The sequence below is a fragment of the Rhea americana genome, unplaced genomic scaffold (genome assembly GCF_003343005.1).
Source record: "Rhea americana isolate MKP2758 unplaced genomic scaffold, rheAme1 scaffold_20, whole genome shotgun sequence".
Classification (NCBI taxonomy): Eukaryota; Metazoa; Chordata; class Aves; order Rheiformes; family Rheidae; genus Rhea; species Rhea americana.
This window is the reverse complement of record NW_028186150.1, coordinates 6,994,859-7,013,057: the sequence shown is the minus strand read 5'-3', so window position 1 is coordinate 7,013,057 and position 18,199 is coordinate 6,994,859. Positions and strand designations below refer to the sequence as shown.

Genomic DNA, 18,199 nt, shown 5'->3' with positions numbered 1-18,199 from the left:
CTTGCAGTATTTTCATACAAAGTAAGGTAAATGGTATAGAGTAACAAGAATTGCCTGACAATTTCATAAATATCTTTAYAGAAACATCTACAGAATTGGTCAACTTCAGCCTTTTTGTTATGCAGGTAAGAATGAAAGATGCTTTTAGTTTTCCTTAATTAAATGTAAGAGGAATTAAGTCCTAAATCTTTCCATTATTCTGAGGAGCAGAAATGACTGAAAACATGGAGGTTTTGAGTTTTGCCTCTCTATAAAGTTTCTATAATCTCGCGTACTAAATTTTCCATTAATGACAATGCTGTCCTTAATTATGGCATTGAAAAGGAACAACCTGGTATAGTGCATCAATTATTAAGAAAACATTAARCATACTAAGAAGTTTTGTATTTTGGAGCTATTTTAATTGAAAGTAATTAGTAAAAAAAAGTCTAATATATGCACCACTTTCTTATGCTGTTAGCAGRGGAGAGATTTCTCCCAGGCAGCCTAATTTAGTCCATAAAAAATTGCCCGCAAACCCTGCCCTTAAAAAAAACAAACAAACAAAAAAAGCACTCCACCTCCCTAAGTATACATTTTAAGAGACTGATGCCACCTTCCTTCTAGAAAGTGAGATGGCCAATTCCTGACTCTTAAAAAAAAAATAATAATAAAATAATAGTATTAATAAAAATTTAAAAAAATTGAACAAACATTACAGGCATATAAAATTCCTGGGGGGAGAAAAAAAGCAACCATCCCTAGCTTCCTGCATTCATTACTGCATACACATGAAGTTTAAAACAAATTCTTAATGCCATTTGCTGAAGAGGGGAGCTTTTGGATGTCAATTTGAAAATAAATACAAAAGTCAAATTGCTTCAATAAAGGAAAACATCTGAAGTCTCAGCCTCTGAAAAATATTCACATTTAGAAAGTGCCATTGCAAATATACAGCAAAACTAACCTGCCTTAAAAATGATGCTTCACAGCCCTATCAAAAGTGCCACCTTTTGAACATGAGTTCACTTTAAAACATTGCACAGCTAAAAAAAAACAATGCATAAACAAATTATCTACTTCTATACAGCAAGGTGCCCAAATATTAAAGCAGAACAACCTGATGGTTTTCAGGGGCACACATCATCCTGATTTTGGAAAGAATCCATTTAGATAACTTCCTTCAGGGCTTTAAAAAAAGTTATTCCCATCTTCCCTTTCCTGTGAGAAGTCCAGACAGAACAACTGGACTTAGACTGCTACTTGTAAGTCATTGTTTTCATAGAGGTTTTTAATGTAAAAACCAAGATACCCTTGAATATGATTATCTTGGTGCAGTGCTCCCAGATCTGATGCACGTATAACTTTTTAGTCCAAAGCTGAAAATGGTAAAGCACTGAGAAAACCAGTGTAAGCAGACTGGTTATAGCAGACTGATTTAAATACCTGTTGCAAGGTAGAAAGCTATATAAAGGATGCGTTCTCCAAGCAATGGAAATAAACCTGAACTGCTTTCTCAAGCCTAAGCCTGAAGATGGATCACTTGCCTTATGATTTGCTTAACCATAGGGCTGAGTCTGAGTTGGAGTTTGAAGTGGATCGCCACTGTCCTGGTCCTAGGGCGAGACTGTCTTCCTGCCCCTTTCTGGGAAGTACAAAGGCTCAGCGTGGTCTGACAGGAGACTTGTCGCACAGGGGCAGGCGTGAGGCGACAGCCTGCCTGAATCCATGTGATCTGCTWAGCTGCCTGGCCCAGCAGCTGCAGCGAGGGAATGCTTGTGCTGCGACACCGAACTCAGTGAGACCCTCTGTCGTTTGCTACATCTTGTAGTCGTCTCAACAGAGCAGTGTGGTTTTCCTGACAGATTCGCTTAGCTGGTGCTTCGGTACCATCTTCTAAGAGAATGCCTCTCTTCTTTGTTGGAGTTTCTCCTGTTCTAATCATGCTGTTAATTTCCTTTAGCCTCTGGGAAAGAAAATAAAAAAGGAATTGGTTTATCCTTGTGAGTACCAAAGTATAAAATGAATAGTCAGAGGCAGTCTGGTCTAGGCCTTATCTCGCTTATATATCCTTATGCTTTTCAATATGCTTCAAATGCTGGATTTCTAACGATTTGTTCTATACAAAGTGCTTCTGGGGACAGATTAATCCTTATAACCACTGTACTGGTCCATCCATTACTGTATTATATAGTCTTGAGCTAGCCTGTTATTTCAGTGCTCTGCTGGTGTGCATGTACAGCTGAAATGCCTTCTACCCATATCTAAGTCATGTTATCTTACTAACATTATAGATTCAACTGCTATCTCGAATGAAGATGCTTCTTGGAAGAAGACGCCTGCTTCACTGCTTGTGACCAGAGACCACAGGAGTCTGTCTGTCTCCTGTTCGCTAGGTAAGTTTTTCCATTTCAAGAGCCACTTGTTTCTAGATAACTAGATTCCCAATGGAAATCTGACATACTTCACTCCCCTCCCTCACTGTACACCTAAGTAGCTAAAAGCACACAATAGTACTTAATATTCAGATAGTCAGTTGCTCAGGTCTCCATGGGCCTAGTACAAAGTGTAACGCAAGTAAGCCAAACTTCTAACTGCTTTACACCTTCATAGGTGTAAATGTACATCTAAACTGACAAACTAAAGATTTTAATGTAAACAAGGTCTGTTGCACAATTTTATCTATTTTTACTACCAAAAAAGTAAAGGTAGAATTAAGGATTTATTTAAAAAACAAAACCCAAACATTTGGTCTTACCTTAGATGGGCTGCTGCTGAAGTAATAGAATATTTTTTCCCGAGGAGAGAGAGTAGACTCATTTTTGTGTGGAGAGATGTACACTGGGTGATTCTGGGACAGCTGTATTCTGCGAGGGGAGCCAATTCTTACAAATGGGTAGGGAGAGAGTGGAGGAGAATCAGTCTGCTCAAGAGAATGGGAAAATCAATAGTTAGTATCTTATCACAGGTGTTACAGAAGCCTTAAGTCAGCTGTCTTAAACATAGCTCCCTTTCATATTAATGTCACACCTCTCTGCATTTAGAAAATATGCAAGTTTTTTCACGTTTTTTGGGCCATACAAGTGCGTGTGTGTGTGTGTTTTTTTTTTTTTTTTTTTTTTTTTTTTTTTTTTTTCCAACTGTATCTGAGGCCTATGGATGACATTGCCCAGTGTTGCATTATTTTGGGCAGGAGGAAAAAACAAAAGGGCATCAAAAGTGTTTAATGTTTTGGCAGCAGAATGTATTCTTGAACTGAAATTCTTGTCATCAACAGAAACAACACTTGAATTTGCCTCTATTTAAATGAGGTTAGCAATGGTATTTTACTGCCTATAGAATAAAATCAGATYTATCTACTAATAAAAAGCACAGGGTTAACTTACTGCATTTGAAGTATACTTCAGGGCAAATTCTTTGATCTGCTCGATGTAGATGTTGTTATAGAACTGTATCAGGTCCCCTCGCTCTTCTTCCTCAGTGTCACTATTGGCACCTGTCAGTCGGGTTGGCGTAGGGGGAGCACTGTTTGGGTGTGGCACAGGCAAGGTGCTGCTGGACCGCATTACTGGACTGGAGTCTCTGCTGGCTGAAAAGATAAGAACCATCTCTTTCCTTTATTTGGCACAATTATGTAATGTTAAATGTCTGAAATCAAAAATCTGCTTTTCAAAAATTGCATTCCAGTTCTTTCAATGGCAGTGTTGCAGCCATGAATCTGGTGTTGATTTCCATGATGTTAATTCTATCCCCTTAACATCCTTCCTTACAAAGTAGCAGTATGTTACTAAAGACTTGACTCCTGAGTATTATATATAGGAAACACATTTGATTTCTAAGTTTTTTGTGGATAAACTGCAAGTGTTTTTTGTGTATGAGCTGACTTATCTTCATCACAGTATTGAGACATTAAATACAGCTAAAACTGTTTTGCAGGCATTTGCATTACACTTACTTCTAACAGCAGCTCTGTCTTGTTGCYAACTAGCACAATTTCAAAAAAGGAATAGCATGGTATGTTCTCAGGTAGTGGTAGAAATGTTTAGCTCACTAGTGCTTCCTGCTGTTAAAAGGGAAGTTGCAAAATATTCTTTTTGATTTTTCTTCTACCTCTGTATAACAGGAAACAGCAATACCTAAAATTTACAGTATCATCTATTAAACATCTTAAAAACAGACGGTAAGAATAGAAAGCATCACTTGTTTGCTTTCCTTTGGAAAAGTTCATTGAAGGAAAACGTGTTAGTTCAAATATCAAGAATCTCTCCCCAACTTCAGAGACAGCAGACATGCTAAAATRATGCTGTGGGAGGCTGGTTTGTTCTTACCTCTGAAGCCAGCCAGCCATTTTCCAACTAAAATGTTGGAAGAAACTACTGCAGCTCTGTGATTGGTGTAAGTAAATAAGTAACTGAGCATGGGCTCGCACTGGCTTTCCTCATTTGGTAAAGACATTCTGCTACAGAATGATGCACATAGATTGGTGCAAGCACTTAACTGCAATAAAATACACAGAGCCCAATGGTCAGTGCAGCAGTTGTGGTAAACTCTCTAAAGATGACCTTATGTGACTGAAAACTGTCCCAACTCTTAAATGGTGCTGATGCAGTCCTAATTGTGTCAGTTCCCCAAAGAAGGAACCTGGAGGGAAAGGGAGAACAAAATCCAGTCTTTCCTTATATAAATCTTTTGGAACTGGCATTACAACCATCACTTACTTCTTTCTTTGTTTCTCTCTTTACTTCTGTCTGTAGGCGAGTTCTGCTGGCTACTGCTATCACTGCTGCCAGAGCATCGTCGTCGTCTCCTGCCTTTTATCAGGACGCTCCGATACACCTGCAGAGAAGTAGAGGAGCACAATAAAGGAAGTGTGATTATATGGGCAGCTACATAGTCAAACAATCATGTACCTGCTTTTTTAGAAAAATGCTGCCTTGTAATTAATAGCAGTATTTTATAATTGGCGCTGTTTCTGTAGGTTATAAGTAAGTGAAGATACTTCCTGTTTTAGGTACAGTAAAGAATCTAAAGCTTTCCCTAGTGCAGAATTTTAGAAGTGATTGGTATCTTTTGAAGAGAATGGCTAACAGGATGGATTCACTTCATATTAAAACTCACTTTAAAAATCTACCATCTAAAGTAGAACTAAGATTTAATAAACCAGAAACCATACTACCTTAGCTGTACTTACATGACTCTTGGCTTGTGGTTGTGTTCTGTAGCAGCGCATAATGTTCTGAAATGATCTATCTTCTTTTGTAACCTATAGACAAACAAACAGAAAGGCTTATAGCTAGCATGCGTATGTAATTGGGTGGGTGGCTGGCTCTTTCTTTGTTTTTGTTTGTTTTTTGGGTTTGTTTCCTTAAGAATTGTAGTCCTTGGAATATTAAATCTAAATTACATTTTTCTTCCTCTTACCTTAGCCATTACATAGATGGCACACATTAGCAGCTGATCCAAGTGTCTGTCCATCATGATCTCAGGACAGCGAACCAGGGAAAACTCAAAACATGTCCAGATCTTTTTCCGCAGCTCATCAGATATATCAAGTTTGACGCAGAGATCCCGCAGACGAACACTAGCTAAATGATACACCTGTTGAAAGGGAAGCTATGCTTGAGGCCACATCAATACTATTTTTTTTTATTAATGCAAGCTAGCAGAGTAGTTCAGATGTAGACACTGTAGAACTTTTGCAAATGATATGTCAAAAGGAGAACAAGATAATTTTTTTTGTTTATTTATAAGATTGACATCCCCATCACAGGTATTGATGCTAATGAAGCAATTGTTTGAAGCTTAAATTCTTAAGAATCTTAAGCACAGGAACCTAGCCTACAAAAACCACCATATTAAATAACATAAAATGTTCATGAATATCTCAAAGTTGAATCCTTGAGCCTTGAAGAAATGGACTCTTCAGGTGTGCGTCTGAGTAGACAAGATATATATAAAAACCTTAAAACTGAATTTTTGCTTATAAGTAGGTATGTATGTATTTTACAATTAAAGTGAAATATAAACTAAATGAAGCACAGATTAGACTGGAAAGTACCTTTCTAAAGAAGAGTGACAGTGAACCCATCTTCCTGGGCCTAATAGCAGTGGTAGTGGTAAATTGCTGGTTTTGTCTTTGCTCTCCRGAAGTGATTTGCTGAACTGTTACTTGGCCTGGTAACTGCAAAGTTGCCCCAGTCATCTGAGTGTTCAGGGTACCAGCAAGAGTCTGGGCACTAAGAGGCTGAATGGAACCAGACACAGCTTGAGGCTGGGTACCTACGTTTACCTGAACTGGGAAGAAGGTAATTCCTCCACTTTCATTAGCAATACCTGTAATTTAAGGGAAAAAAAAAAAAGTCTGAAACAAAAGAACTCCTGATTTCTTAAAAGAAAAGAAAAAATATTGCTCTTGGCAAGATTAGCTTATCATTATTTGGATGAAACAATTTCATCTGTATATGCTTTGGACTTTTTATTGTAAGTAGAGATGATAACTGATATGGACAGAGGTTTTTAATACTAATTCAACTTTTTTTCCCAGCCAGTTCAGGAAAACAAGCTTATAAAATAAGTAAATAAGTAAGTTCTATACGTAGTCAGTGGCAATCTGAAGATCTCTGTGTTGTCTATGTTCTGGCTCTAAATTCTGCTCATCTATTCAAAAATTCTTCCTAATAGAGGAAACGTTAAACAGGGGCTTCCCTCCCCACTGGTAACTGATAGTCTGATGGGAACCAGTATGAACAATCCCTGAGTAGCTTATCTCCTACCTTGTACTGGTATTGTAACGGTCTGCCCGTTATTAGCTGTTACGGTGGCAGTTGCCACCGTGACCAGCGTCTGGCCAGGCACCGGAGTTACTGACACTGCTTCAGGATTCATGTTCTGCACAGGCACAGTGTTGACCACAGGCTGCTGGGACACTCTCACTGGCGTTCCGCTGTCAGAGCTGTTATCGTTATCAACAAAGAGTCTTCTCCGTGTGGGATTGGCTGTCGGAGAGCTGTATCTGTCGTACAGAGTAGTTGGGGAGGATGCAAGGCCTGAGGATTAAAGAAAGAGGATATTTAGCTTTGTTGCATAATCCCTTATTATAACAAATACATTAAAGAAAGCAAAAGAGAACCACATTGTCTTCCAAAGCTCTTCAGGAAGTGTCCTTAAAAAATTTGTTATGTCCATATTTGTCATTTATAGATTACTTTTAAAGATGATGTATTCTCAAATAATGCTATGTTTATTCTTCTAAGCTAACGTTGTATGTCTTTTATTTTCCCAGATTATAAGAGATGTCTCTTAATTAAATGTATAATGAAGCTTCCACTCTGGTATGACTAGAAAGCAAACTGTCTAGAGGCTACTGCAGGTTTTTTTTTTTTTTTTAAGTATACACTGTTACACAGAAATTCCTGAAAACATCCTCTCAGAACAGCAATTTAATTGCATTGAAATAATAAACATATTTTAGATAATTGACAACTGTGAGTTGCAACAGATGTACCATTTACAAGTACTTTTGCAGCTAAATGTATATTGAGATTAGATCATCTTGCTGTACACCATTTAGACCTAAAGCCATGCTCTAAGAAGAATGAATAGATGTTATGCTTAAAAAAAAAAGTCTCACCTTTTCCTAGTCCTCCAGTTTCAGCACGAACCTCATTTATTCGTCTTGGTGTTAATGGAGAACCTACAACGCTGTTCCCAGCAGATCTTTCAAAATAGTGAGGTGGCATTACCTAAGATATTTAAATTGACATTAGAGTGTCCRTGTCAAGACTGACTGCATAACAAACATGATCACACTTCTCTATAGTTTTGCTGATCAAAATTTGTAGAGCAGAAGAAAATAAAAACAATGAAGGATACAGAAAATCTTACTTTAAGCATAACCTAGATGCCTTGTAGTCAGAGTGTACTACTCTAGAAGATATAGTACTGTAATATTTCTGTGACTGAGATTAAGAGTCTGTACTCTTATTTATCAAATGCACATTTCTTCCAGCTCAATTTTTAAGATTTCATAGGACTGTTCCAAACCTTGCAGCTTGTCTMCTCTATTCATGATTCTACCATGTTGTATAAATAGTAGGTAAGAATCATCTCATTTGTGGACTTTACCTTTTGAATGTSTCTCTGGAGCTAACAGCCCATGGACTCTTTGTTTAGTCCGTGGATAGACTAGAACACACTACATTTCTAATTTCTCTGCACTGATTAGCTTACACTGAGAAATGAAAATTTGGACAGGTAAAGCCTCTCTYTCATGCTGTAATGATGTCCCCTCTCTAAGAGGAAAACCATGTGAAATGTTACGTAACATTAAAAAATAGTGCTTGCTTACCTCTTCACAGCTAGGAACTTTGTTTTCATTATCTTTGATTCTATCCCACAATATAGATTCCTGTTTCCATGCCATGCTTTCCAAGATCTGTTCTTCAATATGATTAAGGTGTTTTACTATTTCCCGACAAAGGCCATCTTCTGCTCTAATAAAAACCTCAATTACCTGAAAAGGGGGTAATTATGAAATTCATATCATACCGAATAAATAGTGAATAGTCAACATAGTATACTTAGTTCATATTTCTTCTTGAGGAAGAGATCTAATCCTTAAGAAAACACTTGCAGAAGTGTTAGGCTGCATGAACCAGTAGGCTGTTGTCAGAAGGCAGCTATTATTTATATCTATCTTGGTTAATAAACAAACAATGAAAACTGTCAAGCACTGTTGCAAAAAACAGTGAACTGCTTATGGTAAAATGATATTGCATTAGTTTCYATATAGGTTACTTAAATAGTGCTTAGGCTAAACTTTGTTTTTCAAATACCTGAGACACACCTCAGAATAACACAGGCTTAGGAAATACCACTTTTTGTAAAAACAAGTGGTGGTGGATATGATGAAGTGTTACTATTTAAGCTAATGTTACTTTTTATAGGTCAACAGAGTTCTCATGATCTGATCACCATCTCTTGCAGTCAAACACTTTACCTTATAAAAATGATAAACAGGAATGTCAAATATTTCAGTGATGAATGGAAAGTTTCCAGGTGGCTTATATGTAAAGGTAACTATCTCAAGGCAGCATGCCAGCAGAGATCTATGAAACACATCTTGCTCCAGTATTGCCTGCAAGGGAGGAAAAAAAAAAAAAAAAAAAAAAAAAAAAAAAAAGGGTGGAATTGCAAGTTGTAATACTTGAATCTACACATTGTAACTATTTATTAAACACTCAACTGCATTCTTTTACACTTTTTCTTCCATTCTGCTGTAGCTACAGGCTAGGTTTCAGCGTTTTACACTCATTTTTAAATAACAGCTGTTTGTCATGCTGTACAATTGATGATTTCCTTTTTTCCAGCTCCAATTTTTTTAAAATTGAGTTATGATTAGATTTTCTTACAGATAAGTCGGTGTCTCCTAGTCTCCTCCTTTCTTGCTCAATGATTGACTCCAATACTTTGTAGTACAGCACCTCAGCACGACAAAAATGCTTACTGGCAACATCTGCAGGCATTTTAAATAGAAACAATTTTGTGAAATGCAATAAAAAAATTACATATTTCATCTTAAGCTATAGCATTATAATATTGAATTAGCTTGTTTGGATTTCTATGCTGTTGTAGCTACAATACTTTCAGGATTAAGTGGGTTAATTTAAAGCTAATTTTGGAATCATTCTCCAGGCTGCATTAACATGTGATTGCACAGCAGATCAGTTTATTACTTAATACAGAAGTTGATGAAAACACCACCTATAAGAACAGACTCTAACATTGCAGCATGTAATGTCTATATTCCAAGTTCAGAAAATAATAAACTGTTTGAAATAAGTATCTATATGAATCTAACATGCACTACGCAACAGAAAGAAAACATTGAAGCAACAGTATTGACAAGAACAGATACTAAATTAGTAGGGCCTCCATACAGAAGAAAGTCAAGAGCATCTTCCTAATTTTTATCCATCTTTTTACTTATTTCACAGACAAATCTGACAACTTTGCAAATAATATCTTTAGAATCACAAGAATATAAAAGATATATTATGTAAGAAAGAGTTAAATTACAAGATATATAATAAAAGAACTTATACTCACAGGATTTCAATAATATTTGTATGTGAGCCAAAACTGCCATAGGACTCTTAAAGAATGCAATTAGTAAGGGTTTTCATTACTGTCGCAGAAATACAAGCTATCATCAGTATCATCAATATTTTGCTTAGATTTGAGTGGAAAAAAACCTTACGAGTGCTTCTCATTTCACTTCTGCAAAAGTGAAAATACCAGCAAACTCCAATGCCTTAACATAAACCCAGTTATGAAATTCTATGCAGGGCTGAACTTTCCCATGTATTCAGAATACAAAGAAAAGTAATAGAAAGGACTCTTGTGCTAGAGCACTGCCTATACAGTAAAACTTTAAGTAAGTTAGTTACAAAAAAATTGAAGTGTTTAAAGGCACTTTAATTCTTATTTGTGCAAGTAAAATGCTTCCCACCTTTGGAGAAATTACTGAATTCTCCTTCAGACTGCATGTACTGGCAGTACACTTCATACATTTCTTTTACTCTGTTTGCGATAGATTGAGAAGGATCCCTGGAACATGCCCTGGAAAAATAAATGAAACAAACATTTTCAAAGTACTATTCCTACTGTGACAAAAACATCAATAATTATTTTTATAGTATGGTTAAAGTAAGAAGCTGTATCTTGGACTTCAGTAACACAAAGACACCCATATATGCCTAACTTTGTATTTACTGTAAAAAGCCAACAACATATTATTATTGTATATATTTTAGTAATATATACTTTTTTCTGTGATCAGGAATTCATAGCTAAGCAGCATTTTCCAGATTTAAAAAAAAAATGTTTTAAAATATGCTGCACCTGAGGCAACAGTTTAACTACTTGGAAAACAAACAATCATCTCCTACATTGCGGAATGGTTTTGATTTGCTAAGTAATAAAAAGGAAGAAGTCTAGAAAAATTTTTGTTAACATTTTGCTATTCAAGAAGTTCAGAACTGTTCACTTTAAATGTATCATTTTACAGACGCTGATTTCTTAAGGACAAAGGTATATAAAACTGGAGAACGGAGTCTTTGGGAATTTCAATCTCTCTCTGACTTCTCTTTTACTCCAGGCCTAGATACTTTCAATGCTCACTTACATTTTACATTACACTGATTAGCAGTAACATGCTAACATTTTAAAATGATTAAAAAAAAMCCCCGTAGTTATTTGGTTAGCTAAACAAACTTACTTACCTGAGTATTTGCTCCAGATTTTCACTGGGGGCATTTCTCAGTCCTGCCAGCATTGTATGAAGACGGCTCAAACTATATGTTGCTATGGAAACAGGGGTCACATATGGGTTGCTCTCTTTAATATACTTGCGACCAGTAAGTGGAGTTGTAATCCTAAGTGATTTTGACTAGAAAGACAAAATGAAGTGTATAACTGTACATTAGAGTAAAATTCAGACACACTTCATAACCTTGAGGTATCAGTCTGCAGRATGCTTGCTTACCCAGTGTTACACTATATTCCTGTTGAGAGAGAGACCACGAATCAAACACCCCAAATCTGTTCATGCCTTAGCTAACAGCCAGCCATGAGAGATTTCTGTGTTGCTTAGATGTTTGTATCAAATACTAAGGCATATTACTGTATAACCAGCGAGGAAGTGACTTCACACTGAAATGCAGATACTAGGAGTGAAGTCTGAAACAACTAAGCCAAAAAAAAAAAAAAAAAAAAAAATCCAGCAGTTTCATCCTGTCCCTTGAGTGAGTACTGAAGGTAGCTGTAGCAGATAGGAAACCTGTACTGAGGCAGGGTTTCCTTTCAGCAAGCCAGTTTGACATAAAACAGTCCTTCAGAATGTAACTGAAACAGTCAATTAGCACRCTGAGTCATTTGCTTCAGATCAAGCCATCATATCAAAATAATTTAATATCAAGGAAGTTCCTTCAATCAATATTCAGCAATACTTCTGAGAAAAACAATGCATCTTCCAATTGTCTAACCACACAATTACTAACCAAGGGATATTTTCCTTATTTTAATGAACAGATTACACTTGGCACTCCTCTCATCGTTAAGTCCATCTCCCAATAGTCCTCTTCTTCCATCTTCTCCTCACAACCCTAAGTGTGTTTTATTCCTGTCTCCGTACCCTTAGCAGGAAAGACAGGTYCCCCAGCCCTGCCTTGGACTCTCCTGAGCGTGCAACAGCATGAGCATCACAGCAGCGAGCTGCTGTCTTACAGACCAGACTGCTCCATCACTACAGAAACAAACTGCAAGATGCTAACAGTCACTCAACTCAAGCCTTACRCTGGCAAAACTTAGTGGCTAACATCAGTCTTTAAATACATCAGAAGCAAGAAATTACCTATTTATATTAATTTTGCGGATACAGTTATTTTGATCTTTTCCTTCATTCAAGATTGTTGAAAACCATTAACCAGCTCTCAGGCTGGAACACAATCAAATGACTATTTCAGTGATACAGACTGTTTGGCCCTTTTGCTCTCTTTAATCTAATTGTGCTAATACATCTTATATCTTTATTTGCCTGTCTCATGTCCTTCCTCCTTTTAAGTATTTTTTCCATGTTCAGCAACAATGAATGACCTGTACATACAGATATGTATGTCTGTTAAAAGCCAGTGCCTGTTTTTAAAACACTACTCACCCAAAGGCCCTGAGATTTTTAAGGACCTGACTTCATTGTTCTGAAACACACAGTTTTCATTTCTTTATCCTTCCTGAAAATGATGTTCTATGCTATTTTATTAATCATATATAATAACGTATCTTTGCATGATGCTTTATAGGCAAGCAAGGAGAAAACCGTTCCCTAATGATTTAACTAACAAACACATTAAACAGACATTAACACCTGAAGTATACCTGTTAGAAGACAAAGAAACAAAGACAATGCAGAGAAAGTGCTAAGCAACTTTGCATATGCTAAATAGGGAAAACCCTGCAACATGGGACAGAGAGATGAGGGATGAGAAATTCGGGCAAACAAGTCTAAAGGGACCAAAAAGTCCAAGGGCGCAGAGATTCAATAATTGTTCTGAACCTCAGGACAATTCTGAACCTACCAAACAATCATGGAGGATTCTGTTGAGTTTAAAAATCAAAGTAAACAATATACCTAAATCAATTTCCAAATCTAACTCTATTATGCTGTGTACATTCCCAGATCATCTTAAACAATATAAATGTTAGGTTTTTTTTTTTTTAGCAGCTGCTTCTCTTCAAACTAATTCAGCTGACCCCTACTATAAACATAGTCAKCAACAGAGATTGTGTCATACTCACCCTGTCAAAATGCTGCTGCAAATTATGCTTCACTTGTACTCTTTCAGCTGTTTCCATTCCTGAAGTCGTGTTTAAGCACCTTGTGAGAGTTCCAATTTCTTCATCTGCATCCTCCCCAAGAAATATCCGCTCATCGAGATTTCCTACTGACAAAACATATTCCTCATAGGCCTTGTTGATGGCTTTGCTACAACAGAAAGGAAAAAAATAAATACAAATAAATCCTTTATTTAGACATTAATAATTTAACTGCTTACTGAAAGAACACTATTTTTGCCTGTTGGAAGTCTACTTTAAATTTTATTTTAACCCTGAGTTAAGTACAGAGGCTCTTTTAAAAACTGTAGAATCAAAAACATGACAGTGGCAAGGACATTATTTTTCCAGTATATCTGATGGGTGGCCATTTAGAATAGCCACAGGAGGAGCAACTCTACTGATAACTCTCACACATCTGGAAATGCTTTACTTAGGCAGCATCACATCACCATAAAAAATTCCCTCTCCCCTACTTCCCACCCATTTAACGTGGCCCTCTATATACATATATATATATGTATATATATATATATAAAAAAAAATAGTTAATACACAAATAAATTACTTAATATTAGTGTTAAGATACAGATTGTATAATCGCTTTTGTATTACAAACCAAAGGGACATTAATGGAAACCAAACCATGAATGAAGTGACTTACAAGCTATCTGCAAAGTTCCCAGGATCCAGAAATCCAGTCAGATTTTCTTCTTTTCCTTTTAAAAGCTGTAAGACAGGTTAGGACAAACAGTGGGCATTTTGGTTCTTTAAATGTTTGGAAGGTGATATCAAGGAGAAATTTTTCTACACCACAAATTTATTGACCAACCTTTTTGTCAAAAAGTTTCCGAATGTATGGCTTCCAAAAATGTTCCTTTATGCCTTTTGCTTCTAAAACTAATCCATAATGTAATGAACACAATTTTTCAATGATGCAGGGGGGATCAGGGGATACTTTATAATCCTTACTATGAAAGTCTTCAGGTAGACCTACAATTAAGAAATAAAGTATTATCTAATTTTGTAAATCCATATGCTATCTACTTACTAAATTTGTATTCTATACTGTGTGGTGTAGGTAGAGTGAAATTAAAATAGTAAACTAATTTGTTCTCTTCAAAAATTTATTAATTATACAGTATCCACACTATTTAATAATATTAGCAAAACAATATTTTGAGTGCCAGATTTTAAAAGTTTAGATATCCAATGATAAAACATCGTTCTAATACAAAACTAATCAAACAAAATTAGTCAAATATATTTGAAAAAATGGTTCCACTTCACATCCTCGTCAAAYGTAGGTTAAGTAAATGCAGATACCATACAGCACTGAAAATGAAGCATAAGTCTAGAAAGGATACATCATGGATTCACTGGAAACTTCTCACCACTTATTTGCATCTGTGGTTATCAAGTCAGACTCATATTTGAACACTGGCTCTTTCCAAGTTGTTACCTCCCAGAACTCTCCAACCTGATTGTGCCAATATGCACTTTCTCAGTGACATTAACATACTGAAATTCTTACTTAAGAACTTCCTTTGATACAATATTTCCTTTGTAGATTAATTTCTTGACTTATTATTTACAAAATTCAGTAGTCTGTTATTACCTATTATATTGGTAGAAACCTGACTATAACCAGATTGTGAAATAATGATTCCAACATATCTCACCCTTTTCACAATCCAATAATATTATTCAATTTGTTCTCTACTATATACAATCATACTCATTTCAGTAGCCATAGAAGTTCTTGCAGTCTTTCGATACAGACAGTTCATTTTTTAAACATACCTTTAAAATTAGGATTCAAAAGTTCTTTACGGTTAGGACATTGGAGAGCATTTCCATACACTAGATCCAAAGCGCATAACAAGAGATGGTAGGAATTGACTAAGTCATCACTGATCATAGGAAAATTACCTTCAATATCAGAAAAACACACGAGATTAATTAACATAAATTTAAAATTCTGTTAAGAAAGAAACTGTTGAGATTTGTATTATAATCATTATCTGAGATGGAGTCTTTGAAACAGAATGACTAAGGTGACTATGACTAAACATATTTGGATGGAAATACAGTGAATAAAATAAACACACGTTTAATAGAACAGTTATAGTAGAATAGAGTAATTATAATAGTAAAATGTTTTCAGAAACAGCAGTGATATATAAGAACTCAAATATTACGTTGTTTTGAAAACAAACCTTACCAAACACTGATAAACATGAAGCTGCAAACTCCCTGATTCACAATAACCTGATTAATCAGTGCAGAAGGAACTGAAGTAATGTGAAATGTCCCACATTAAGCTATCCCCAGGAAAAGAAATTTGTTGCCAGAAATCTGGCAACACAAGCTTTAGTATCAGGAAACGCTACTTTCTTCAACAGAATCTTACTGCACCTTTCCGAAACAGAATCTGGTTTTAAGGCTCAGAGGGGGAACAACAGGAGCCAAGTTGGCTCTCCTTTTCCCAGTTTTGCAACGCTGTAAAGAATCCTAAATAACATTTAGCTCTGCCCTAGCAAAAGTTAGTTCAGATGTCAAAGCAAAACAATATGAAAACARAACTCCATTCCAAAACAAAACATATGCCTCCCAAATCCTCCAGAAAGAATCCATATGCAACTACAAATCAGGATATTTTTTTCTTTACCAGTCTGACTTCCATATAAAACTTAGGTTTGGGCATGCTCGTTACATGTAGTAACAAATTTAATTGTATTTCTCTTGTGCTCTATGAAAGATTTAAAATGCATCTCTCTGATCTGGCTTATAATGTAGCTTCATTTTAAGTACCTCTAACATCATTTTTATTCACCATCTTCCTGTAACCTCTTTAATCATATCTCACAAAGATCATATTCAGATTCATTACACCACTGAACTCATTTAGGCTTATGGTATTCCTTTTAGGGAATGGCCTAAGATAAATATAGTCTTGTCAAATAAAATATACCATTAATTAATATTATAAGTTGTATTTCTATTTTACATTTACAGCATGATTTTCTAGCACTCTTTCAATACTAGTAACTCTTCCTAGTGTTTTTAATGCAGGTAAACTCCAAACCATTTAGCTGAGCATGCTAAAAACGGGGCAACTCATTGAAGAGATCTATCATGCAGCAATAAACTAATCTAGAACACATCAAAATGTGTATAAAATTAGAGGATTTTTCTGTTATTTTTCTATCAGAAACCTACCAGTGCTTTCAAATTTATGCTCAGTTCTCTGATTCTAGGTTTGTTAACAAAAGGATAATTTCAAGGTAGATAATTGAAACTATTTAGAAAAAATTAAGTCTGCACAAAATTTAGATTAACTGTACACTTTCATTGGAGTGCTTTCCAAATCATTAAAGGTTCAGAAAAAAAGCTATCAACAAAGTCCTAAGTAGAATAGCGAAACATAAATCAATAAAAACATTAAAGAAATAACTTTCATAACACAGGTTCAAATTTATAAGCATGAAGACTAGTATAGCACTAGTCACTGACAGTATCACAGTCAAAAATAAATTTAAAGACCAATATATTCATACAAATGATTTGCTAAGTCAATGAAATTTCAAACAACAGTTCAGTACTCCCTTTCACATCCTAGTATCAAATAATAAAAATAGTAAAGAAATTAAAAAAAAAAACAGGTTAAAGAGAATTTATCTTACAAATAGAATGCAACAACAGCAGTATCACTAAGCCAAGTCGCTGTCGTCGCAGCGTGCACAGAAGCTCTGACCAAGACCCAGACTTTTGGCACTTGAGCCACTGAACACAGTCACCCGCGGGCTTGCAGCAGCATCGCAGAGACAAGCCCAAACTTGCCACTGATGTGCRGTTGCCATGATAAGGACTGCTGCCAACCCCCAAAATACAGCAAATAAGAATTTAATTGTCAACATGCAGTTTAAATTTTTGCGCTGCCACATTTTTAATAAATTTACTGCTAGTCCTTTAACAGTTTTGCAGCTTATAATTACTGTAAGTTTTCCTTCACTGGCTATGTTATCAGCATGTTCTGCTGTTCTACAAAGTCATTTTGTATGTTTGAAATTGCTTGCCAATTAAAATAATCTGTAGTTACTTAAACATATAAACCAATAATTTAGCATTAGCAAAAGGCTCTCATACTCCCTGACATCCACTGTCCAATCTATGCATAGAAGTGTATCTATCCACAGACGCTACTGAAGGGAAAAGAATAAGTTGTGATTTTTCAGACTGCCCCACCTCCTCTCTGGGGCCTAACCGAGCTAACAGAGGCCAGCCCTGCTCACTGGAAAGGAGGCACAGTGCTAACACTCCTCCGGGCTCAGAGGAATATGAAGAGGGATTTCATACTGCTGGGGAGTGCTGTTTGGGACTGCAAAGAAAAGATCACACTCGAGATGAAAATCAGATTGCATTTCAGGAATGCAAGCAACATATGTGTTTAGTATAGATTTCTCTTTCCTAATAAAGTGAAATTTGTACACTATTTGGAAAAGGCAATTTCTACATAACATAAAGTACTTGGCACTCCTTCTGTACTACACCCTTAAACCTTGTACAAAGAGCAGATGGTGAGTGGCGATGGTGATAGCGCTGGTAACTCTTCCGAAAGGGGGAGAGAGCTGCTCACAACCTTCTGCTACGTGATATAACGTAGGAAGGAAGGAAAAGCTGTTTAGCACCAGATAATTCAATATTGTCACAAACTACATTGTGCTCTGGGCTATCCTCCAGAGCAGCCAGTTGAGAAAAATATATCACACTGCAGCAATCTTCACACTGACTTACTTTTAAACTGCCCCCCACCCTTCAAAAAAAAAAA

General features: G+C 36.0%; 1 protein-coding gene across 2 annotated transcripts in view; it reads right to left on the bottom strand.

Annotated features, from left to right (window-relative positions):
* Positions 1–1,774: 1,774 nt before the first annotated feature.
* RBL2 (RB transcriptional corepressor like 2) overlaps positions 1,775–18,199 on the bottom strand; it is a 23,077-nt gene continuing 6,652 nt past the window's right edge. For both annotated transcript variants that reach the window (XM_085303854.1, XM_085303855.1), the window contains exons 5-22: positions 15,172–15,300; positions 14,201–14,361; positions 14,033–14,097; positions 13,333–13,519; positions 11,262–11,428; positions 10,490–10,599; positions 9,390–9,493; positions 8,978–9,115; positions 8,327–8,491; positions 7,610–7,721; positions 6,753–7,025; positions 6,038–6,312; positions 5,401–5,577; positions 5,171–5,242; positions 4,698–4,815; positions 3,366–3,568; positions 2,738–2,902; positions 1,775–1,945 (exon numbers count right to left, since the gene is read on the bottom strand). In XM_085303854.1, the coding sequence (XP_085159980.1) occupies positions 1,775–1,945; positions 2,738–2,902; positions 3,366–3,568; positions 4,698–4,815; positions 5,171–5,242; positions 5,401–5,577; positions 6,038–6,312; positions 6,753–7,025; positions 7,610–7,721; positions 8,327–8,491; positions 8,978–9,115; positions 9,390–9,493; positions 10,490–10,599; positions 11,262–11,428; positions 13,333–13,519; positions 14,033–14,097; positions 14,201–14,361; positions 15,172–15,300 (2,792 nt within the window). The remainder of the gene's footprint in view (positions 1,946–2,737; positions 2,903–3,365; positions 3,569–4,697; positions 4,816–5,170; positions 5,243–5,400; positions 5,578–6,037; positions 6,313–6,752; positions 7,026–7,609; positions 7,722–8,326; positions 8,492–8,977; positions 9,116–9,389; positions 9,494–10,489; positions 10,600–11,261; positions 11,429–13,332; positions 13,520–14,032; positions 14,098–14,200; positions 14,362–15,171; positions 15,301–18,199) is intronic.